The following is a 26,087-nucleotide window of genomic DNA, read 5'->3' as shown; positions in this document are numbered from 1 at the left end:
GTAATGGTAATTTTTTCAATGCATTATTAATTTGCAGTAATAAGAAGTACAAATTTGCTGATGTAAGTAAATAAATCATATATAAGAATTGTTATATTCTGATCACATGCATAACAGGGTTGAATGAGAGTGAGATATTACCTAATTCTTTCATTTTCCGTACTGCTTATCTCCACGAGGTTTGCGGGGGGTGCTGGAGCCTATCCCAGCCAACTCTGGGCACCAGCTGGGGAACACGCTGAATTGGTGGCCAGCCAATCACAGGACACAAGGAAATGGATAACCATTCACGCTGACAATCATACCTGAGCACAATTGAGCGTTTTCAATCAGCATACCATGGATGTTTTTAAGAGGAACATTTTTTTTCAGCTTTTAGGGGACAGACAACCAAATATTTATTGTATAAGAGAATAAAAATATAAGTGATAAATGCATGGTCACTTTTGGGGTGCTCCACACTCTATACCAAATAATATCATGGACAATGAACAGTGAAATACTTTTAATTCAGTAAAGAAAATGGAATATCTGAAATTCTGACTCAATAAATTGTGGAAATTGGGGTTAGAATTCAAACTTTGTTCTCATTCAAGCTTCAGTGCCTGCAACAGAAATGCCCAAATTACCCTATTACTTTGCTTTATGTAAAGAATAGCTGTTTTGTATCAACATACAACCTATTATGTTTCACACACCCTCTGCCTTGAACATAAGAGGTCCAAATAAGAGAACATGACACAATTATGTTTTTCACAAATGTGACAATAGCTATTCATAGTCTTTGTTATCGCAAAATGTAAGACTATCTAATACGAATAGAAACTTCTAAATGGCAGAATGCTTTTTAAAACTGTCAATTTTCAAAAAAAACTTTCACTATTCACGGAAAAGTCAGACAGACAGATGGACACACTCCCGACATGTCTGAAATAAGAAATCAGTTAAGGAATAATAAAGAACTGCTGTGTCCCTTTCATAGACGGGATCTTGTTTTCAAGTTTGTTTTGTAATAAGCATATGAAGATTTTCCATAAAGGAGGGAGTAGGTACTCTTTTGTAACCTAAAATAAAACAAAAATCCCTTATTTGTGCATGAATGTGTTTTGCTTAGCTTTAGATTGGGTGCAAAAGACTTTCACTTGAAGTTCAGGATACAGGATGTCACAGGGTAAACTGCAGCTGTCAAAAGGTGGCAGCGCGTCCAAGGACTCCATCAGCCTCCTAACTCTCTCTGTGTCTTCCTCACTGGGGGGAGGTTCAAAGACACAACTCTGCATCTGAAAAAAAAAAAGAACAAAGACAGAAAATTTAATTGAACCAAATTCAAACAAAAAGATCAGTGCTAAAGAACAAATATTACGTTACCAGCTATCAAAAAATAGCCTGGGACAGGATGTAAAACCGTTCAGCCCAACATGACAAATGTGCAAAGGGAGATTAGAGAAGCTAAAGGCATTTTTAAACAGGGGAAAACATGGATTGAATAGGACTGGACCAGTGGATCATGCAGCACATGTGATTCATTGGCTGCTTTAACGTGCCACACTCGTCTGGCAGTCAGCCACTTTGAAAGGTGTGCCTGGACAGTAGTTCATTCTGCCATGGGATTGGCTGGCGACCAATTTAGGGTAGGCTGGGATGGGCTTTTGCACCCTGTCGTGAGGTTAAGTGGAAGGAAAAATGAATGAATTTTAAAAATGATTTTGAGGCAATTTTTCTCCCACTTATAAAATATGGACATATTCCTTTGCTCAAAATGCACCGTCCCACAAATTTTGATAAAGTTGCAATTATTTGATGGTATTCAGTGCCATTGACAGTAAGAAATGGAAATCAATCCATCTTTTAGACTTTTCTGGATAAGGAACTTTCAAAAAACGCTGACATTCATTTGTATTATAGTCTATATTATCCAAGTGACAAACAGGCAGTTACTTACATACAGTATGTTCATAAACCTAAGGGCAAGCAGGAAAAAGTTGTTTATCTGCCAGTTTGCTGGCAGGTGTAGATAGCTTCCCCACAAAATAAGGTTTCACTACAGCATACAAGGAGATGAATTACAATTCTGTGTGTGTGATTGAGTGGGAGTAGAGGCGATGACAGAGCAAGACTCAAATCAAGTGTGCGTCACACTGATGCATGTCCCATTGTGCAAACCATGTCATGCAAACAAGCAAGCAGGCACTTGTGTTCCCGTAGTTCATGATTTTCAGACTGGCGGAGGCCATAAATCTGTCACTCATCTTATTCTGAGCTAAAAGCATTTCTCCTGCGACATGTGAAAGTAAAACCAAATGCCGATACAGCCGCTCTCCATTGTGTTTTATACTGAAAATGCCCTCATAAGCAACTAAAGGCATAATTAATATTAACTCGACATGCATTTTTGACAAGAACACAAATTTGAGACCTTAATAATGTAAGGAATGTTTCCTCTGCAGCTAAACCAACTAATTACTAACCCTTCTTTTGCTTTTTGACTATCATTAGAGTTAAAGAAGAGATTTCATCAATTATTTAACATTTTTTGCTCATTGTTTAATCATTAAGATCAATGAAAAAGAACAAAGATAACAAAATTATGCAGAGATCGGGGGGTTGAATCGCAAATGTCGAATTTCTGTCTTTAGGAGTTGTTGTGCCCATGAGAAAATATTAAGAACTTTACCTCGCTGCACTGGTTTGGGAATTAACAGAATACGACAGTGCTTTCACCTAAAGACAGCAAAAAAAGCTTTCAAAGATAATTGAAATGGCCAACACGGTTGTAGAGTGCGTGTAGCTGCAATTGCTGAGCGAAAGAATACAGCAAATCCACTCCAGAACATAATACAGACTCTTTCACGGTTCCCAGTTAAAGCAGCATCCTTTTCTTTCTATGCTTCATTTTTACAATGGCAAATATAGTTACTATGACGACACAAAGTTCATTTTTTTTCTCATCTAACAATATTCTCTGAGATTTACGGATTGTCCTTAGGCATTAGCAAATTCCAGAATAAGCAGTTTCAAGTTAGTTCCATGACCATTGCACATATCTCCTGTTTCTCATCTCACTGACACGTGTTTCCTTGATAGTGTTTTCGTGCCTAATTCATGTTCACCACACAGACATGAGTACCTGTGTAAGTAGTACCCTGAGGGCTTGTGAAGCTTCCTGACTGAGTTTCTTAACACCATTCTTCTCTGCTGCATCCATCACTTGGAGTAAGTCCTTCTCCCACAGTACCACCTGACTGCCATGCCGCATGAACTGCGCAGGACACAAAATAGACATGGCAAAAGAAATGGACTTTTATCCACAGATCCGATTTAGAGTGTACATATTGGATTTCTTTATCACGGATGATACTTGAGGAAAGAAAATCCTCCATAAATTATTCTTCATTTGAAGATGTGGGGTGAGTATTCCATCTTACAAGTGTGATAACCCTTAGAATGGCTGGGTGCAGGAGGAAGCTCTCTCCTGAGCAATGCAGGGAATAGAGGAGGAATCGACTCCATGGCTGAGAAACCTCGTAATTGGCTAAGAAAACACATAAGACACAATACGGGCTGATAACTCTGAAAATTAAACAAAGAAAATGTATATGTTTTGATACATGTATCTGTAAAACCATCAAGGAATGAATGAAAACCAAACAATTTTGCAATGCTAGGAGAACCAGAAGGGACTCTCCTACGCTTTCAAATCTTTGCAGTTTCTCTGACGGAAATTATTAATGTTGAACTCACAGAGAACCTCAAAATAAGCAGAAGAATTTGAAACGTAAAAAAATGCTTCAGTCGATTTCAAAATAGGGCTAAACTGACATTTTCCAGGCTGCTAGCAAAATTTGAATGTATCCTTACCGCCCCTACAACTCAGTACAAAGCAACGGCTCTCATTAAACTTTAAAAAAAAATCGCTTTCCCGTGGCAAACTTCAGCTTGCAATGCTCAGGTAGGTTAGGCTCCAAAAAAGCGCAGAATATCTCAAACAAAACGGTGAAATTAAACGTATTAAAAACATTCAGGTGCATGCTGTCTTCACTTTAACTAAGTAGCAGACAATGACGGACCTAGACATTCAATCCATTTTGAATAAGAGCTGACATTGATAATTTGATCAGTAACATTAAGTTCCGAACTTTATTTCTCCATCTGATTAGGTGTACTACGTTTCAATTGGTTGCAAAATTAGGAACCAATTAACTTTACTTTGTGTTTATTTCTAGATAACTGCTGTCATAAGATTTATTTATAGCCTAAATGAACGAAGAGTGCTAACCATACATTAAGACTGTACTCTTTCCCTATGGCAGAAAAAAATTGGTTACTTGGGGTGGTTCTCTGATTGCACAAATAGAATCCAACATTCTGGCATCGACTAAGATTGGGCTATCAGTACAATATACTGAAAGTTAATAAACAAAAAGAAATTTTACCTGTCTGAGGATACTTCCTCTGGAGGAAGCCCAGTGCGGAACTTAGGCAGTTGACTGAGGCTCTTAACAGGAGCTCATTTTTCTAAACGAACAAGATAGAAAGAATGACATACTATTAGAATGCAATGTGACAAAATGTACATCTTAAAGGGAAAGACAACACTGAGTAAATATGACCTCCATGTGAAAGATGCTTTCTCAGACTTTTTAAGACTATGTGCATTTCATGAATTCCCTAGAATTCTAATAATGGTAAAAAAGAAATACACGTGAACAGAAGAAGTTGGTGAGCCACCCTGTGATGTCAGTTGTACATATTTGTGATAATGGGTATTAATGATGTCATGAAGAAGGGCGTGAAATCTGGAATACTTGCATTAAAAGCATATTTTAAGGCTTGACAAAGAACTTAATACTGGCCCAGGTACAAACAGAAATGAAAATGTGAACAGAAAAGCAGCAAGAGAGCTGAGATGAGGTGAGGACTTAATAATAAATGTCTTTTCTGATGAGGCAGTTCTTTCCTAAAATACTCAAGTAGGCCAGGTGGATATATTAAAGCCAGTCCACTTCTACTCTAATCTTCATGTAGAGCACAGGTGTCAACGTGGCGGCCCGGGGGCCAAATCTGGCCCGCCGCATCATTTTGTGTGGCCCGGGAAAGTAAATCATGAGTGGCCACTTTCTGTTTTAGGATCAAATTAAAATGAAATTATAGATGTATATTAAATTTCCTGATTTTCCCCCTTTTAAATCAATAATTGAAAATTTTTAATCAATTTTTTCTGCGTTTTTAGTTCAAAATCATTTTGTAAAATCTAAAAATATATAAAAATATTTTCTGTTTTCCACTTTAATATGGAACATAATTAAATAAAAATTTGGTTTCCTTTTGAAATTAATTAAGAGATTTCCCCTTACTAAGAAAAAAAAGCTCAAATAAACTTTTTTTAGATCTATAAAAAACGGAATATTCAAGGCTTTTGATCCAGTTCTTTTAACCCATTTATAAAAAAACATATCTAAATATTATATCTAAAATGGTCCGGCCCACATGAAATCGAGTTGACATTAATGTGGCCCGCGAACCAACCCTAGTCTGACACCCTTGATGTAGAGAGAACAAGAAAAAACTCGGTAGCAAAAATAGAAGGGGATGAGAGTGAAAAGGTTGTCGATGGTAGAGTTAAAACACATCACAAATGAAGGATGAGAAGGTGAACATGAAGAGAAGTATTGTATTTTTGCCTTCCAGCTACCTCAGGCATTCAAAGAAAGAATGAATATGTATGCAATGATTTTTTAAAGGGTGACTCACTAGTTTAGGAAAAAAGGTCTTACACTGATTGGTAAGATACTAGTTTTTATGTTGCATATCTTGCACCACTTACTAAATTTAACTTTACAATATACAGTGCATTTGACAGTAAAGTGGTTTGTGCTGTATTAGGCCTGATCACCGCATAGTCAATACGCCTACAATCAAAGCTGGGCTCCCTTTGGTGGCGAACTGATTGCCCTTGAAATGACAGAAGCACATATAGTATGTAGAAAAAGTAAGAATTGTGTTTTGAGGTGGCAACCTGAGGACCAAATCTGTGTCCACATTCAATTAATCACTTTTATGCAACTATTAGGAACTGTGGTAATAAAGAAATGTGGATAATTTGTGGTTTGGAATTGGTTAATTAATTAATCATTTAGAGGAAAACATTCTTTAAATGGTATTATCTGTAAACTTGTCAAAGTCCAATAAGGCTGTTGATAATATTCAGCATGCTTTCATTCAATAAATTCAAGCGGTTAATGAGCCTGATTACTGCGTAATGCTTGGAAGTTAAGTCTTAACTGTTTTATGTGGTCTTCCTTTATAGATAGTGTAAAGAAATAAATCTTTATCCATCTCCCACTGTACTCAGAGTAAAACTAAGCTAAGCTCTACATACGTGTCGACATTCTTGGGTGGTCTTATTTTTTCGCTGCCTTTCCATGATGTTTGACCAACCAAGCCCGGGCCAGTGGTAACACATACTAATGCTGAGATCAAATATACTTCACATGCGGCCTTTCTTTCATTCCTATTACATGTTGTTGTTTGTTTACGGCACTTTAAATATCCCGCTTTGTGTCTATGATTACAGATGCTCGGTTCATGAGCAAGTTACTTTTCTTTTCCAAATAGCTACTTATTACCGCTGTAACGAGGGGAGTCAAGAAATAGTCTAAGTTTTGGAAAGAACTAGTAACAAATGAAAAAGGGGCATTTTTGTGACTCGCGGCTTAATGCAGTACAGTGAAGAAGAGATTTACGGAGAGAGAAAGATTTACAAGCTGTGTTGCACTAAAATATAAACAGTAAAATATACAGGCTGTGGAAGAATTATACTGAATACCCAATCTCCCACCAAGGTCACACAACCTGTAAAACTAGTCCACTGAGAGCAATTAAAAGGCACTGAGCCCCTTTGGAGCCGAGAGGGTATAATGCACCATCTTCAACTTCCAGCGGTGTTTGACCAACCAAGCCAGGGCCAGTGGTAACACATACCAATGCAGAGGTCAAATCAACATTGAGTAAGGCTTGCAGCAACCGCAAGTAGCTGACTGGAAAAGAGAAAAATAGGGTTAGATTAAAAAATGCTCATGTACAGCGCTCTATATAAATATTGCATATGAATACATGGACACCTGCAGTTTAAAGTCAGGTGCGCTCTTATCGTGGGATTTATGTTACTACAAATGTTGGTAGCATATATAAAGACCAGAATGGAAAAAGCCCAATACACTGCCTTCAAATTTACTTTACCGATTCCCTGTGCATTTACAGATTGATTTGAAATTAAAATACATTGATACACACACTACAGGGAAGAGCTTAAATTTAAAGGTCCAAAAATTGGGAAAATTAGAGATTCTCATCTCCGCTCTCGGTCTTTGTATCCAGCATGCCACCTCACACATACAATACATACATAAAATTGAATCAAGCTTTTGGATTAACAATATAGCACAATACAATAATTCTAATAATGGCATGACTGCATGTGGTCTTGAAAATGGGCTCATTTGTGCTCTGACATTTCGTTAGGGGGAATGACAATATTCAGCTTGTTACCCAGCAAGAGAGTGTCTGTATTCCTTTTCTGGATAACTATTCGCTGCAAAGCACTTTCCAGGCTCCAACTGAGGCTTTTGTGGACCTTAAAAGAATGGAGAGATACAGGGGAAAGGAAACAGTAGAAAATGGACTTAATCAGAGTTGTCACTAGATTTGGATTGAATGCTAATTGCAAAAATAGGACTTGAACATAAGAAGATGAATATAAGACACAGCAGTCTTCCTTATCTCATGCGTGTCATGTTTTTGTCTTGCTCCTGTCTGTGTGAATTTGTAGCCTTATAATGAGATCTGTAAAGCTTCCACATGTACCTGGATCGAGTGCTCATGTTGCAAAGTAATGAGGGAGGACAGGAGAAGATGACTGCAGCACAGCAGGGCAGAAGAAAGAGCATCTGAAGAGAAGACGAATGGCGCCGAGGATGAGGATGAGGAGAGGATTGTCTGGAGCTGGTTCATCAGTTCGCAGTTGGAGAGTAGCATGGGGACAGCTGGGGAGGAGAAGGTGCCACATCATGTGTCAGCATGTACAGTACTCTAAATGTGTGGTTTCAGGTCAAACACAGGCTTGTGTGTGTGCAACCTAATCACCCAAAAACACAGCCACAATGAGTTGTTGAAACCAATACACAATAAGTCAATCTAACATTTGATTATTTTCATTTAGTGTATATCAAACATTTATAATGCTGATGTTTTAATTCTGGTTAAACCTTTGGCTCTGTAACTCTACGTTAGTTTGCTCCTGCTGGGGATTAGACATTTTATATACTGTATATATTATTCAAAAACCAAAGTCTTCGGTTACGCTACATAATCAATTAAACCAGCAAGGTTTCCAGAAAAAAAACATTGAATTGTAAATGTTCAGCTTAGCAAGGCTAAATCATCAAGGCAATTTTGCATATCCAGCTTTGAAGAAATAGTCTGTGAAAAACATTTTTTTTGCACCAGTGTGAATTTGCTCTAGTGTATAACAAAGAGCCATACTACCTGCAACATCAGTGACCTCAGATGATGATCAAAATTCCCCAGACACAACCCAAAAGTCTTCCCAAAGTAGTGGTTATGAGGCAGCTTGTTCCTCATGAGGCACTAACTAAAGGAACATATGTGCCTTTGTCCTTACAGTCTGACTCTACAATATATTGATTATTTATAATGTACTTTAAAATGAGTAATGGGTTTTCTGACCAATATACAGCAGATGAAGGCATGTTCATAATAGCCATGTATAGAAATTAATTACAAAATCAACTTTCTAACCGACTCATGGTAATTTTGTGAACAGGCGGACGCACACACTTTGGAAAGGCTTCGGTGATAGGTGTTAACGCCGCTGATTGTTTTGCCCCAGTGAGCAGGTTTCTTTACATTCCCTTTAATTGGTGCATGATAAACCAGTTTTAAATGGTATTTTTGTTTTTTGCACAGTACTTGAAAGTATTATTTCAGCATGATGAATCGATTCTGTCAAGAGAAAGTCGAGTGGAGGAAGACGCCTAAGTGAAATTAGAAAGTCTAAAATGCACAAACACGTTGGAAAAAGAGAAAGTCAAACCTCTGTCAGTGCAGTGAGATGAAGAGCGACTCAGATAGCAATACAGGTAACTCAGGGCAGGAACCAGACCCTTTGTGTTAGACTGATTCAGTCGGCCTGCAATATTACTCACTTACAGTACACACACACACACACACACACACACACACACACACACACACACACACACACACAAACACAACCAGAAATACAAGATACAATATTAATCTGGTTAGCTGTTTTTTTATCTCCAGTCACTGTGATCGTAGCTATTACTTAAAGAATGTTGTGATGCTGCCGTCAAGTAGAATTTTTAATAAAGTTAATTTAAAAATGGCAAGCTGGAAAATCTCATACAGAAAAAGGTTCAAGCAATACATACAAGATTTAAAGCCAAGACATTGCAATTAGTCATAGAGGGAATATGAGATTTTAAAATCAAGTCGAATTTATCTAGAGATTTAGGAACTGTCAGCATTTCTAATCAAGACCCTTAATGATCCTAATCTCTCCAGCTCATGGGGGAATTACAGGTGAATTTAGGGACATGTCATAAACATCAGTCAGTAGCAGAGACTACAGATGAATTAGATATATTTTGAGGTCGATCTGTCATGTTTCGGTGGTGGCTCAAATTCATTCATCACATGTACCCTGTACGTTTATTGCTTAGCAATGTTTGAGGGGAAATGCCCAATGCTGACTCTCTTGGTCAGTAAAGCACACATGCATTTGTGTTAGACACATGGGGACATTAGTGATAGGGGTTTGCCACTTGTTTGTCAATCTCATTATAGTGTGATGTACCCCAGGAGTTGTTTTGGCCTCACCATGGTATATCAGCTTGAAGTGCACTTCGTCCATGTTGCTGGAGGGTGTGGATAGTGGATTGCTGGCAGCTTGGGTTACACAAAGCAGCCTCAGCACTAGAGGGAGCGAATTAACTGGAAGAGCAGTAGTTAAAGAAAATAATAATTTTATGCAGGTTTTCTTAGACAATAAGACAACTGGAAATATTGTATGAAAGTAACAATTAATATTTTTATTGTCCATTTATCACTACCTTAATCTACAGTAACCTTTTAGTGTTAGCTGATTAAATGAGGCGTAAGTTTCTACAAGCTATCGTTTGTGGGTACAAAGAAATGTGTGTTCATTGCCCATAAGGAGAATTTAATAGATGTGCATGACATTTAATGAAATTGAATGAATAGATGTAGTGTGTAAATTATGTAGAATCTGATCTGTACGATCTAGATACCATAATATTTGTTCATATTCCATTCCACTTATCCTCACAAGGGTCTTCGGGGCCTAGCCAACTATGGGCAATAGGTGGGGGATACCCTGAATTGGTCGCCAACCAATCGCAGGGTGTTCATCCGACCTAATGTGTCTTTTTGGGATGTAGAAGGAAACTGGAGGACCCAGAGAAAACCAACTCAGACAGGGGGAGAACATGCAAACTCCACACACACCAGGGATTGAACGCGATTTCAAAAGTGTGAGTGGGACATGGTTAACTACTCTACCCACTGTTCCACCAATACGGTAAAATAACTATAAAAATGGTAGTTATGTTACAATATTGCCCCATGGCTGACTGGGGTGTTGTCTGCCTTCCACCCTTACAAGGATGTGTGGTTGGAGATTATAATATTGTGAAGAAAGATTGGTTGAAAACCTTTTTAATGTTTAAAAACGTCATTAATGTCAGTCATCTATTTATGCACGCAAAAACCAAGATGTGACTCTGTTGCCTACCTTTTTCACCATGTTTCTGGCCATATCCATAACCCATCCTTTCAACACTGAGTTTCTGCAGTGCCTGGAGCAGTGCAGGTTTCAGATTGGTACACAGGTCTTCCTCAAAGTCATTTTGACCATCTAAGAGAGTCGTGAGAACTGACAATGCTCGCTCTGCAAGTGAGGCTTCTCTGTTGCAAACTATGTCCTTTATGGTGAAACAAATCAGGCAGTGAGAAACACAGCTTGGAATCTCATCTGCCATTTGTTTGCCCAATTAAACATGGTGCTACAGGTTAAAATAAAACTAAACAGAAAATAATTTTAATTTTCAACCATTAAAAAAAGGTATTATTGCTAGTGATACAAAATCACACTCCACGACAACAATGTTTGCTGAGATGCAAAACGCTTTGTATGTTATACTATTTCAAAAAGTCACCAATACTACTTCTGTGTTAAGTTGAACTCCTATTTTTAACAATACTTCTGAGGTCCCAATATATCTTTATTCTCACCAGGAAGATCAGGATGACAGACGGGTACTTCTTTAACAGAGACAAGAGCTCTACAATGTCTGTGCTGTGCTCCTGTTCTGGCCCTTCGCCATCACACCTCTTCTCATTAACATGTACGTCTGTCTATTTGAAGAAATAAAGTAATAATTAATAATGCTAATATTTGATTTTATGTATGTAAATTTATAGTGATTTTCTACCATGGTCAACTCCGCATCTGTGGATTGCGCTTGTTTGTTCAACCAAAGTTCCAAGACGAGGGCTCCAAATTTTTCTTTTAGCAGCAGATTGCCACAAATGAAGTGAAGGAGAGCTGGATGGTGAATGTAGAGCGATGAAAAACTTTGACAAGAAGAAAATGCCTTGTAGATGCAGTCCAAAGTAGCCTTAAGTACATTGGAGAGAAAAGGTGACAAATTGAATTAGTGGGGGCTTGTGTTGCCATATGAGACACATAGCCTTCATTCAGACAAAAAAAAACAGATATGCCTATTAAGAACTGTGATGTGAACACATCTATAACCTGCCCAGGCAGTGACTTTTGAGGGTAAAAAAGTCAAATGATATCAAAGTAATGTTTGATAAATAAAATTATTTATTGTTTTATATATTTAATATTTAAAATAGATAGGAAATCTAAATTCTACAAACTCTGGACCCAGCTGTCCTGGAGAGCGACCTTGGCGTAAGCGTTTGTCTTCGTTGAAAACACATATTAATTCAACTCTAACATAAAAGCGATCAACACATATATATATATTGTTTAATATAGTTACACATTTAGGATGAGCATTACTATTCCTAATAAGCAAATATATTGATTAATATAGTAAGCATGTATATTATAAGGCTTTATATTCATTGCAAACACATTTATAATAATGATTACTCCAACATTCCCCCCTATATTATAAATTTGCACATGATCCCCTTAATAAAACTTCTTTTCAGCTTTATTCCATTAATTCCAAATGAACATGTAGTAACATCCCAGAATGAACCCAACAACTTGTTTATTAGCATTTAGTAGCACCTAAGACCTGACGTATTGGTGGTCTTGACATTTGATTGGTTTGTCATGTAAACTGCATTACCCGTTCAAGTGTGGTGCTCTGATCCTGTGTTAGGGCTAGGAGGTAAAGACACGCTCGCAGGACGAAAGTAGGGAGGGTGCAGCTACCTTCCTCTTGCACTGACCGCAAGAACCATACAACACTGGAAAACACTATTTGGTCTGGAAGGAGCCTGCTTCACACATACACACATGAAACATATATCACACATAAGACACACGGGACACTTATACCCACAGTTCATAAATATAACATTATACAGTAATACCTCACTACTTTGCGGCTCGACTATCCCGGATTCACTACATCGCGACTTGGATCCGCCAAATATAACATTTATAAATCAAACAAATACAAGTTTATAGTGTCAGAACAATAATACAAACATGAAATGGGGGAAGAAAGTTACGTCCAAATTCAAGAGTATTTCACTGGCCACTAGCGAGCAGTGTCTACCTTCAGAAGTTAAATAATAGTACAGAGAGGGTTTTAAAAGTCCAAATAATATTAAACAGACACCATAAAATCAGTCCTTAACTCATGTCCTTAATTCACCTATTGCGGCAGGTCTTGGAACCTATTAACCGCGATAAACGAGGTATTACTGTAAAATACTGAGATTTTTTTCCTGAGCCCTTACACTTGAAAAATGTTAAACCCAGGTCAATATACTAAATAAAGACTCATGGAATGCACCTGGATACTCTTTGCGAATGTACAAAACATGGTGCCTAATCAAGGTATGTACCTGTCTCCTTGCTGGAAGGCGAGGTGTAGTATTATTATCAGACAATATTTAGTGGCTCTTTGGCCTTTATAATCACACAGTTGGAGCCCTGGGGATTCACAGAGCAGAGTCGGCCAATCTGAGAGTCGACAGCAAAGAGAGGAAAGATTGTACTGCAGGAGTTTTTCTATTTCTTCTGCATCTGTGAGTGGAAATCAAAGAAATGCAAAAGAATTTCAATCATGCAAGAAATATATTAACCCAAAGTATTTTTTGTTCTTGAATTCTGATGTGCAGTTCTTAACTGGATTTTTAATGAAGCCAAAGAGCAGAAAAAGTCAAGAGACATTTAGAAATGCTTGAAATGTTGACCAAAAATGTTTAGACAATAAGTCATTCAGCCATTTATTTAATGATTCATTTACTGTTCATCTTATCCTCACAAGAGTCATTTAGAGATAAAAAAAAAAAACATATCTAAATTCAAGAAAAAAAATACAAAATGGAAGAAAATGGCAGTTCAGATTGGAGAATAAATAAATACTGAGTATAGGGAGCAGTTGTACGTATTATGGAAGTTTTATGGCATGCCATTTTAGAGGCAATCGTTAATATGGATTTGTTCCCGCTTTTGCACAGACGACAGCTTTTGATGTCATTTTAGTGCATCAATTTGTGTGTCAATTTTTGTACATTTATTCATAAAGTGTTGATGGTCACAGAATTCTTTTGAAATTCCTTTCCAGAGAACTCAATTGTTAACTCAATTGAAGACTAAGATGACTGGCACAATGTCTTGGCTGTTAACAAAGGAGCCACACAAACATATTGCTGAAATGTACAGCGATAAGTTTCCTGTAGATGATCAAACAATTTGAAACACCAAAAAAATGTGCACTAGTTAAATAGAACGGATTATTGAAACATTCATTCTTTTTTCGTATCGCTTATCCTCACAAGAATCGTGGGGGTTGCTGGAACCTATCCAAATTATCTACGGGCACCAGGCCGGGGACACCCTGAACTGGTGGCCAGCCAACCACAGGGCACAAGGATACAGACAACTAGTATTGCTCACACAAATACCTTTGTGCAATTTACAGTGTTCAACCAGCCTACCCTGCACGTTTTTGGGATGTGGCAGGAAACCGGAGTACCCAGAGAAAACCCATGCAAGGAAATAGATGCAAACTCCCCAGAGGAAGGATGAATTCCTCTATCTCAGAACTGTGGGGCCGATGCGCTAACCACTCGGCCATCGGGTCGGCGTAGGATTAAAACAAATAACATAATAAAAAATGAGAATGGTTGATGATAAAGTATCGGTGCACTATTATTTTAAGAAAACACCATCTTAGAATCGAAGAGTTAGAAACTACAGACAATCAGGAAACAGCTAGGTGGACATGCGCTCAGTGTGGTGCAGTTGTGTGATTGTACCCTGCTGGTTGATGCCAGGAGTAGAAAATGACTGGAAGAGCAGACACATACTGAGTTTATGTAGAAAATCACAGCATGCTGCATTTAAAGTTGTATTTCTGTAAAAAAAAAAAGAACGAAAATAAATATTAAAATATGGAAATCAAGAAAGTGCAGGGAACTTACTTTTATAAATACACAACATCTGAATTAAACAGGGCACATAGAGAATTTTGAAAACAAAGAAATAATGAGATGTGCAATTATTTTTTCTGTTAATAGTTAACTAAGGTGCATTCATTAGAGCATAGTTCAGTTTTGCTTTCTCTTAATTTGACTATGACACCACAAAAACACTGAAGAGAAGAAAGCTGTGTCAGTTTGTAAAAAATGTTTGTTTTCCAATCGACAGAACTGATAAGTTCTGACTTTCTGGGGGAACATTGTTTAGAACATTTACAAATAAAGAAATTGGCACACACATAAATACATATTTTTGGCAGCATTACTGTTTTGTATGTTACGGTTTTCCTGTTACTGTGTACCTGTTTCCCACACAAAAAATTCCTTTGTGTTCCAATGCCAGTTTATAGAAACCAGATGATGCTGTGGGGAAGAAAAGGACAAAATGAAAAAAAAAAAACATAAAAAGAAGGATGACAGATATGCAAGCAGTATTATACAAAGTAAATTGCTATAACGCTGTGGTTGCGACTTTTGTCTTGTTAAGTGATGACATGATTTGTTCGGCACTGTTTTGAAAGGGGATGCCCTACCAGACAACCCACTTAATTTTTATGCAGACATAATACTGCCCGTTTAAACTAATTGAATGAAAGATAAGCATCACATAATTTACCAATTCTAAATCACAAATTAAGCGAGCTGAGATTTTGGTGTGAAATGGAGAGTATACAGTACATTGTTCCCTGTGATTAACACTTCTACTTTTTCAAATCAAGCTGAAAAGCAAAAAAGAAATCTTTAGTTTCTTTATTTTTCTGGAGAAAAAGTAATAATCACATCTTTGCCAATTCATAGTTTGACACGACACTCACATTTTGTTTTCTTTTGTCCACTTTCAATTGTCCTTCAAAACGAGCATTTCAAAACATTTCGTCTGATTCCTACCAAACCACATACTACAGATTGGATGCACTGAATTGCAAAAAAAGTGCATTTTCAGTAAGTCTGAATCGTTGCCAGGAAAAAAAAATCAAATTAGATAACTCTACAAGGTCAGAGTCTGACCAATAATTGCACATTTAAGGCCCAACTGTCAAAATATTCAAAGGCTGAGCTGTAGAGATACTATTTCATTCATATTTTATCAAGCTCTTATTTCAATATATACGATTCCAAAGCCTCAAGTCCCCAACCACCTTTAACAGCCTTTCAGTTAATACCGTGAATGTCCTGATCCTATATTGTAGTTATTAGATTATGATGGTCAAGATGAGTTCATCGGCAATAAATGTTTGAACAGCAATGTTGCCTCAAAAAAATTAAAAACACATACGTCGTTGCCCTACATAGCTACCCTAAAAACTAAAATGTAACCTGCACATTGAAAGAAAATACTGGTAAAATTCTTCATACCCATCTTATTTGCAAAGGCCGTCGTGACAGATGGAAGGAGGGTGAATTGGGAGGACAAGATTGAGTAGAAAAGCTGTAATATCTGAGGATTCGGTGCACATTCACACGTCTTCTAGAAACACAACCACATGCACATACACACACCCAAATGAAAATTGTACACGTTTGTAAAAGAAACTTGACATTTGAATGATAACACAGATGTTTGCAATTCTCCAAGTGTGTTTGTGGCCAACACTCACAACAATGGTGGGTATCAAGACAGAATCACAAGACTGCAGGATGCATTGGCACAGAGAAGTCAGTGAGTCAGGGCCGTTGCTGTTCTTCGATGGAGCTGTGAATGTGTTCTCCTTCAGAAGAGGATCTGATGCACACTCCACAGCCAATCTTGAATGAATGATAACATGTCAATGCCACATTTGTAGAATTTGTATGATTTTGCCTTTATAAATCTCCTCACTTGATTTTTAATGACTGGTTTACACTTTCTGATTCAAGTGCTTGAGCTTGTAGAAACTACAGATACAGTTAAATTCTGTCCCTGAAGATGATCTACTAGGCCACTTTGATTTATTGCTTTCAAACAAATAATGGTAAAAAAAATGATTTTAAACTATTAAAATTATTGAAAAAGAGCTAATTACATTTAATATAATAATAAATAATACTTTTACTTCATACTTTTAAGTCATTTACTGCCACTGACAGTGACATCAAATCCATTTCAATTGGCATTGAGTGTTTCAATGCCATTGACGGTGATAATGGTCCAATTCAATTGAACAGGGTCAGTCAAGATTGATTGGACATCATGGTCAATGGCAACCAATGAGTAATGGCTTGTTTCTAAATAGCCAATCCCATTACTTTTTTTTAAAGTCTACATCTGAATCTCAAATTGTAGGTGTTAGAGCGAAACAGTTGAGGCAAAATTAAAAAAAATACGTATTAGAAAAGGTTCTGCACTAAACTGTGTATCTTCAAAAAAGAAATACTATATATGTTAAACCTCATATGATTAAGTTCATGAGGTTATTCTGTGTACTCAGCTTGGAATGTCTGCTAAAATACACCTAAAGCAATGTAAACAAAACAAACCTAAAACGTGCTTAGAAAATCAAAAAACACACAAAATGAGCAATTAATTTAACTATGCAAAGATGTAACTTTTGAAGTTGACCTGCAAGCAGCTTGAAAACAGAGCAGTGACTGGAGCAGAAATCCTTCTGACAAAGAGAACAGGCTATTGCGCTCTGATTTTTCCAGACCGACCTATGGATATACAAAAGAGTGTTGAAGAATAATTATAAAATAGGTTCGGAATAGGTTGCCAGCCATTCATACAGTTCTTTATAGTGTATAAAAAAATAATATATCTTTAGATTGGAAAGGATTTCTAAAATAAATGGAGAATGTATATTCATACTTCACACAAATTCCCACCTTTACTATAATTGGGTTAAAATGTACGTGCTTTTTATGACAACTTAGCCTGTAACTTTATTCAAGACCTCAAATATATGCAAACATTTTAATATTGGTTGTTTTTACATTTACTGTATGTATTTTTGTAACCTTAATAGATTTGAAAACGAACTCACTCTGCTTTGGTGGCTATTAGACGTGGGTATTGGAAGCTCAGAGAGTCTTTTTATGATGGCATTAACTAGTCCTTGTAAATCCTGGTATTGGACTGGTCGTGCCTGGTGGTTCAATCTGGAGAATTTAATCAACAACAGTTGGACATTAAACATTAAATAAGACTTTATGTAATAACTTAGTTTCTCTTAGTAACTCTAGTATTCTTCAATTCAGTATAATTTTTTGAAACACCTCACATTTCTCTGACCAGACTCTGACATGCCCACTGAAAAACACACACTATATATAGAAGCAAAACTCGGATAATATAAAGCTGTAAAAGTATTTATCGGTAATATTGTGAGAATGAAAAAAAGTGAATATTAATTCCGAGGCTCTATTCACATTGTACTGCTAAATGTTTCACTCATGGAACCAAAATGTCAGATTAATCCACATCCTTGCAATGTGCATTAAACTGGGAATTAGTGTGTAACCACTAAATATTTTAGTATTTTTGTAATCATAAACAAAAAGAAGAATATATGCACAAGATGAGATTTTATGAGGTACACCTACATTTTATGGTTGCTTTACTCAGATTGTGTACTTGGCACGAGAATGCGTAAATAACAGATTTAGGGTTTAGATCAGGGGATGTTGTTGTGTTTTCTCAACTATAAGCTTGTGAGTCCTTTTGAGACTCATTTTTGATTAAGGGCTGTACAGATAAACCTGACTTGAATTTGAATGCCGCGGAGAAATGTGGTTAGCAACAAAAAGATGCAGTTGTGCACTATTTTGTCTTGCATACACAGAGGAATATGGCCCTTAGTGAGATTGTACTCTGTCTCGTAAACATGTGGTGAGAAGAGTTGGCTACTGTATAAATGCAGTTTTTCACATTGAATGATTTGTTTCTTTGTCATCAGTCCTCAAGGTCATCGCGATAACATATATACAGCTTTTTGTTGTTTAAAAAAAAAGTCTCCTTGAAATGTATAATGCATTTTCCCTGTCATGAATGTTGTACCTGAAGAGGCCGGCAGCAGCACTAGAAGCTTGTGTAGCAACTCGTAGGCAGGAAGAAGAAAGTCCAAGAATCACAGCTTGAGAAACTGCTACAAATGCTGGAGGACTAAGAAATAAGCGCACGTTTGTGGACTCCCTGTGCAAACACAAACACGATTCTTTATTATATTTTATTGAAGATTAGTACACAAAAAATGATATCATTTGCATGTCATGTATATTTTTACAGTATTAAAATATTTCTAAATATATTATTTCTATTTCTATTCACAACCAGTGATGATGGATTTCTCTGTAAAAAATAAAGTAAGGCAGCTAATATGGTTGAAACAAACCCATCCATGTCACATTTATATAGTTGCAATCCATGCATTTTTCATATTTTATTGTATTTTAAATAGATGGCTATGAATAGGTTACACAAAACATCGACACGCTTAACTGTAAATCAACTGACTTTATTACATATCAAATGAAAATAATATTAATAATACTAAACTGGCCATTAAAACAGGACATACCGGTCATAAACTCTATATAAATCATGTGAACTTGTTTGTTGTTTTTTCACATCAACAATTTCACCTATTTACCAGAAAAAAAAGGCACAAAGAGGGAAAACACATACTATTGACATTCAAAATATTGATGTTTGAAAGGGCTACATTATGCAGCAACAAAACTATATCTTGCTGATGCCACAATAGTAGTCTACCTTTCAACTCTTCATGCACGTGCACACCCACACCGAATAAAAACGTTTACAACTCCTCTCTGCCCAGTCTTAACTTAGCCTTACCTTAAACTGATCTTCAACAGCACACACAGTGGTTTACTGTGATACTCTTCATTTTAATGTGACTGCTGTCTTATTACTTTAATGTCGTTTTGTTTGTATAACACTGTAAGAGCACTTGTTACATTTTACAGTGCCACAGCTTTGAGAACACTTTTTCTAAGCTATCTGTAACTTGAGAGCAGGGAGACATCTAGTTGAACTATGACAACCTTCCAAAGATGCTGCTGATATATAAGCACTTGTAAGACAGCCGATAGTTCATTTACAAACAAAAAATCTGGCACGTTGTAACATTTACTAAAAGGCGATGTGTATTTTCAAAAAGAATATTTCATGTTAATGAAATGCAGTTTCTACAAAAAGATGAATGATCTAAGACTACCTACATTTGATCACATTGCTGAACCTATTCATAGCATCTATGTATTTAAATTACAATAAAATATGAAAAACACATGGATTGCAGCTGTTAATATATGACATCGATGGGTTTGTTTCACTCATATTAGCTGCCTTAATTTATTTTTTACAGAGAAATCCATAATCACTAGTTGCGAACTGCTAAAGCATTTACCAAAAAAACAGAAATAATATAGTTAGGAAGATTTTAAAATGGTAAAAATATACATTACATGCAAATGACATAATATATTGCGTAATCTTCAATAAAATATAATAAATAAACATCAGCATATTTTCATTAGCCCTTACTTTGAAAGAGTGGATATTGCTGCCATTCTATTCCTGGTTGGTGTGTGCTAAACTGCAAGACTTGATCCGGCTGGATATTAATGGAGCAGAATATAGACCTGCTCCCGAGTTTTGTCAGAGAGAACGGATTGACGCTAACTGGACCTGAGTATATGGAACAACTCCTATTAAATACAATGGCAACGTATTTTCTGTGATGGTCGGAGTGGAGCTGAGAGGAGTGAGTGGGTTTTAGGGGTAATTGTAGTGTGACACTTGTTTCAGATGAAGGGGATGCTTTATTACCCAAAATGCACTATGCATGCACTATTTATTTGTATTTTTTTTACAGATGTATTCATTGTAATTGTGTTTTATTGGTTTTCTTAGTGACTATTTCTTTCTAGTGAGACGGTAGCTATTGTGATGTTTATAGTTCTTTACTTATTCATTTCAAATGTGCACCCTGAGTTATCTCACTGAATAAATCTCAAGCATGCAAGCAATGTATTGATTCATCTCCATTATACGAATATTTTCCACATTTTTCATTTCCTCTCATATGCTGACATTGTTTTTTGTGTTAAAATTCTCACTGAACATAGTGTACTGCAAAATGCTTTACCTATCTAATAATGTTTTGGTGAATTTAATAGGTGTATCGTCACAAATTAATTATTTTTCTTTTGATTGAAGTAAATAAGATTCAACGAGTATTTTATGTGGATGCCTGCAGTAGGCACTACTGTTGTCACAGTACTGAAATTTTCAACATGATATTGATACTCGAAAAACTATACTACTACATGAATAAATGTATTTTATTTTTATGATGGACTAGCTCAGTGCCTCAAAAAAAAGATGGACGTCCAATCATGTGAATCGTAAAAACCCAATTCAAATTCATAAATTTAGCATGAGTTGACATCCAATCCATTTGAACTATCCTCCATGAAAATCAAAAGTAGAGAGAATCCTAGTTTTCAAAAAGCAACAAATTTCTGGTGCCCTGTGAAAATTAGTATCGATCCTTTAAAATATGCTATAAAAATATTTATTCTGAAATTCAAGTTTTAGGAGTATCATGTCTATCATTCATTATTACCACTGGTACGTGAAAGAGTTTGTAGTTTAAAACAATGGAATAGCCAATTAGGTCGAGAGCCAAGTGGATAGAATACTGAATATTTAGTGAGCTGCTCTCATCAATTTGAACTCAATTTATAGTCGCCAGTTTCTATCCTCCTGAGATTTGTTTGTGTTACAGCAGAAGAACGTAGGATTGTCATTTCAAAATGATTTTTGCTACTGAGCAGCCCCACCTTTCCAGTATCTTAGTGAGCAGCAAAAGCCCTTGCTTCAGCACATCTACGTTGGTCAGCTGCTCTGCCTGTTTCAGACTGCGCACCAGGGATTCAATACCTACACCCGAGAAAATGTACCAATGTTACATCACAACTTTCCTCAAAAACCATTTACATAATATGGGCCAAGGACCAGGTACAGCTTCTACTGATCTATAAGGCAAAGGGCTCTACTTCCACAAGTGGCATAAATGCGCTTTGTAATGAAACACAGCACAATGAGATTTTTATGTCAGCGCAAAGCTCGCATATTTCAGTGTAATTGAAAAATTTAGTCATGAGATTCCAAATATTTTTTCTTACTAAGTGTGTATGGTCGGATGTTTGAATAAAGTTCAAAGGGAAAGGAAAATGAATGATGATACAAAGCTTTCTCACCGTAAACTGAGTGACACTGGGAAGTGAATAGTGGCTCTTCAATCAGTAACACCAAGCAGCTGTAGACAGACCACAACAGCACCTCGCAACTTGTATTAGACAGTCGGTCAAAGAGAAACTCTTTAAGCAAGCGAACAAGGAAAAGAGAGAGAGAGAGAGAGGAGTGAGGTCCTGGCACTTTAGGTCTTGGAGCAACTTTAATTTTAATCTATATATGTGCATGTTACCTGGTATGCTAGCTTTGATGAAAGGAGTACTGTATTGAATGGGAGAATGAACGAGAATTGATGCAATACATTTTGCGCTGGTCACCTGCAATGTATCATCTCCACTCAACAGTAACTGGAAAGAAGGAATTGCCATTGTTAGAACTCTCCAACCAAATTACGAGATAAAGTTCTGAAAATGGGTATTCATGCATCCAGTAGCATTGACAACCTGAGATTGTCTTTCCAACATTTTTTTGTGTGCGATTGTGGTGTATATGTTTTGAAGGGAGGGTTTGCGTAGTAAAATAAAAGGAGCAAGCTTTACGTGGGATTTCCTCTAGTTAACATATTATGTTGTGTTTTTGGCTCATTCGATGAGAAAGCATGCCAATATTTTCTCACCAGTGATTGTACCTATGTATTAGGTCCATTACATGAATGCACAAAGTCATCAATTAAATTCCCATGAGCTGTTTTGCCATGTGACTCAACAAAAGATAAACTAACCCCATCATTTGCACATTGATTTCCCAGACATCGAGTAAAAATATTTACCCAGAGCAGAAACCCTTGTTTCCCTTTGCAAAGACACATTAATCCAGGATTAGACCTTCTCAGTATCCAAATGCATGTTTGGGTCATACAGGCCGGATGTTTAAACAGAGACCTTTTTCAGGATGAGTGGGAGATGGCAGTGATCTGGGGTCTGTTCCTCTTGGCTTTGGTTTGCGTTCTGACTGATGGAAATGTGGATGTTCTGATCCTGGCTGCACATGGACTGATCAGTAGAATTGCTCATAAGAACTGACACTGCCTCTCCCCACTGCACTAGAAGCCACAGAAGAGCTACAACATGGGAGATCCATGATCAGAAAATAATCAATAATGATGTCAATGAGACGTTACACAGGACATTGAATTGTTCTTAGTTTTTTTTAAAGCTCTGATGCGGAAACAATATTTACCTTAGCCACTGTAGCTACTATGATTGACACTTGGCAAGGAAAATCCAACAGAATCTTAACACTGACAGAGCAAGCCCATTCTCTCCCCTTTTTTTATATGTAATCATTATTTTCTTTTTAATTCAAATTTGTCAGGGTTGTTAACAGTCTGTACTTTTGCTCCATCCAAAAATGTGTTCATTTTTAGATTGAATTTACAGGAACTTTAATTATACTCCAAATGACTAGCCATGGGACAAGCGATTGCCGCTATTGGTTGGTGTGAAGCAAACGAACCGTCATTCATTCATTTTCCATACCGCGTATCCTTGTAAGGGTTTGTGTTACTCACCAATACAATTGTTAATGAGTTGTGGGCAACTGGCATTGGCAAAGGTCTGTACCAACAGGACACAAACTCTATCTCGAATGGTGATTGGTAGGGACTGGGCTGCTGAGCCCCCATTGGCTCCCAGCAATTTCAGCCACACATAGACAACTGAAGCCTTCACCACTTCATCCGGATACAGCAAAACTGAGCAGAGACGATCAAGCAAAGGTACTATAAGACAAAGACGGAAGAAAACCAAGTTAGGTTCTAAAATGTTCACACTTAAATAATCAAGTACATTGTGTTGGTGAAACTGTGGATTAATACTGCCTCACTACTGAAATATGCCATTTCAATTGTATAAAAAAACACAATAATTAAAATAGGTTATTTTTGTTTGTGTGTAAGTGTTTATTCTGTGTGGGCAGAAAAGAAAACTCTTGGTAGCAAAGTGTAGCTGTTAAGTTCCAGTTTAACAAGACTGCTACATGTGACCAAAACATGCCAAATGTTGCCATTAGGAGGAGTGGGGTGTTTCAGCTACAAAGAAGAGTGGCAATTCAACATACATCCGCAGATAGAATCAGAGCATTAATGACAACCCTCATGACTCTTCTCTATGTGATGAGAGAATGTGACACTCAGAATGGCAAAGCAATTGTGCCAGACAAAAAAATTCCAACACATCAACAAGGGCTGGCTCTACAGGTGACTGTCTAGTTCCCTTCAAAAAGAGTGCATATCAGTCAAAGCACCTTCTCTGTCCGTACCGCACATACCTGGAACTCAATACCAATTAACATATGTGAACTCCCGTCTCTGAACTTCTTCCCCAATCATCTTAAAGCCTGCCTGTTAGACGAACAAAATTGTGATCACAACGCTATCTAAAACTGTGCTGCGTGTGTGTGTGTTGTGTGTGTGTCTAGTATGTGTCATCGTTTATCTTCAACCGATATGCAAACTCCACACAGGAAGGTAGGAACCCACCGAACCCTCGGTCTCAAAACTGTGAGGCGGACGTACTATCCACACGCACACGAGACTGCCTACATTATGACTCCCGTTCTTAATTTGATTGTACCTATATGCATTAAGATCCCCTCTATCCCGTACTCCCAAATCATTGTTTTATCAAATTAAATGTGTATTTGTGCGACAGGTTGCTGTATTAGTTTCTCTGTTTTACTTATCATTTACAACTCCCGGCCAGATCTAAAATTATAGTTCAACTAACAATGGTAGTTAGAGGTAGATTCAAGCAGAGAAAAACTGAGTTGTACAACAACAAAAGTCAACTAATGCCATTTTCGATAAAGGGAGTGGTTGGAAAAAGGAAATACAGGACCGAATTTTCAAATTCTCTGGCAATGTTTCAGCAGCAAACAGAAAGAAAGACTCAACAGAGGAGGGAAAGAATACATAGGCAATATAAGCTTAAGCCAGGCTGTTCCGTGAAGCAGATCAAGCCAAGCTAGGCTTCCAGACATGTTTGATTAAACCATGGAATATGAGGCGACCAAGATGAGATTCAGGAACCAAAAAAAAAGGGAGAAGTAGAGGGAGGAGGTTGACGAGAAATGGGAGATGGAAAGAAGATGGAATGTGAATTAGACAAAGCAAAATTAGCGGGATTTTGACAGGTTTCAAAGAAATATTCTCAGGGAAATGTGGTTATATATATATGTGTATATATATATATATATGTATGTATATATAATATATATATTATATATGTATATATATTTAATATATAGATATATAGATGTATATATATGTATGTATATATATAATATATTATATATGTATATATATTTAATATATAGATATATAGATGTATATATATGCATGTATATATATAATATATATTATATATGTATATATATTTAATATATAGATATATAGATGTATATATATGTATGTATATATATAATATATATTATATATGTATATATATTTAATATATAGATATATATACACTTTGTTCCCCAGTTCATAAGCAATGTGAGCACGCTCGTGATGATATAAACTTTGGCCTGGTAAAAAGGTGTAAAATTTTGTCTATATCTGCAAGATTAAAATACACATAGAAAAGGGGATTGTGTGACATCGACTCTATGTTGTCAGTGTAGGGCTGTTGTTGCTAATCATAACAACCCCACAGAGACATGTTGAGTGACAGGCTACAGACAGACATACAGCATATTGTCAATAAGGGTAGCCTGCATCTTAGATCAGCACCAGGCGCCTTCACTACAACTTGCTTTCAAGTAGAGTTTGTAAAAGCCATGAAAATTCTAATGACGTTGAATAAGTTGTACAGATAGAAAAGAAAATCATGAGTGGATTTCAAACAGTTGACAAGGACATTATATACATAGAATTATAAGCAAAAGATTCATTCATTTATCTTCTGTACTGCTTATCCTCACAAAGGTCGTGGGGCAGCCTAACACTTCCACTGAGCGGGCATTGATCCCACACTTACCGTAGCGAAGACAGGCGTGAAACACTACACCATCAGGTGGCTTAAACATATATATATATATATATATATATATATATATATATATATATATATAT

General features: G+C 36.7%; 1 protein-coding gene across 3 annotated transcripts in view; it reads right to left on the bottom strand.

Moving 5' to 3' along the window:
- Positions 1 to 490: 490 nt before the first annotated feature.
- mei1 (meiotic double-stranded break formation protein 1) overlaps positions 491 to 26,087 on the bottom strand; it is a 29,828-nt gene continuing 4,231 nt past the window's right edge. The window contains exons 7-33 of one of the 3 annotated variants that reach the window (XM_077619376.1): positions 23,526 to 23,735; positions 22,897 to 23,075; positions 22,248 to 22,362; positions 22,021 to 22,140; positions 21,601 to 21,700; positions 18,791 to 18,925; positions 17,778 to 17,892; positions 17,357 to 17,448; positions 16,416 to 16,563; positions 16,174 to 16,285; positions 15,120 to 15,180; positions 14,596 to 14,693; positions 13,177 to 13,357; positions 12,450 to 12,603; positions 11,556 to 11,741; positions 11,356 to 11,478; positions 10,856 to 11,045; positions 9,922 to 10,035; positions 9,113 to 9,223; positions 7,864 to 8,042; positions 7,549 to 7,633; positions 6,853 to 7,037; positions 4,434 to 4,515; positions 3,426 to 3,532; positions 3,128 to 3,259; positions 1,159 to 1,280; positions 491 to 927 (exon numbers count right to left, since the gene is read on the bottom strand). In XM_077619376.1, coding sequence (XP_077475502.1) covers positions 864 to 927; positions 1,159 to 1,280; positions 3,128 to 3,259; positions 3,426 to 3,532; positions 4,434 to 4,515; positions 6,853 to 7,037; positions 7,549 to 7,633; positions 7,864 to 8,042; positions 9,113 to 9,223; positions 9,922 to 10,035; positions 10,856 to 11,045; positions 11,356 to 11,478; positions 11,556 to 11,741; positions 12,450 to 12,603; positions 13,177 to 13,357; positions 14,596 to 14,693; positions 15,120 to 15,180; positions 16,174 to 16,285; positions 16,416 to 16,563; positions 17,357 to 17,448; positions 17,778 to 17,892; positions 18,791 to 18,925; positions 21,601 to 21,700; positions 22,021 to 22,140; positions 22,248 to 22,362; positions 22,897 to 23,075; positions 23,526 to 23,735 — 3,500 coding nt within the window. In that variant the 3' untranslated portion in view covers positions 491 to 863. The remainder of the gene's footprint in view (positions 928 to 1,158; positions 1,281 to 3,127; positions 3,260 to 3,425; positions 3,533 to 4,433; positions 4,516 to 6,852; positions 7,038 to 7,548; positions 7,634 to 7,863; positions 8,043 to 9,112; positions 9,224 to 9,921; positions 10,036 to 10,855; positions 11,046 to 11,355; positions 11,479 to 11,555; positions 11,742 to 12,449; positions 12,604 to 13,176; positions 13,358 to 14,595; positions 14,694 to 15,119; positions 15,181 to 16,173; positions 16,286 to 16,415; positions 16,564 to 17,356; positions 17,449 to 17,777; positions 17,893 to 18,790; positions 18,926 to 21,600; positions 21,701 to 22,020; positions 22,141 to 22,247; positions 22,363 to 22,896; positions 23,076 to 23,525; positions 23,736 to 26,087) is intronic. The other 2 variants (XM_077619377.1, XM_077619379.1) reach the window with 2 other exon arrangements.

The sequence above is a fragment of the Stigmatopora argus genome, chromosome 14 (genome assembly GCF_051989625.1).
Source record: "Stigmatopora argus isolate UIUO_Sarg chromosome 14, RoL_Sarg_1.0, whole genome shotgun sequence".
Taxonomy (NCBI): domain Eukaryota; kingdom Metazoa; phylum Chordata; class Actinopteri; order Syngnathiformes; family Syngnathidae; genus Stigmatopora; species Stigmatopora argus.
Note: the sequence above shows the minus strand (reverse complement) of the source record. Positions and strands in the feature narration are given on the sequence as shown.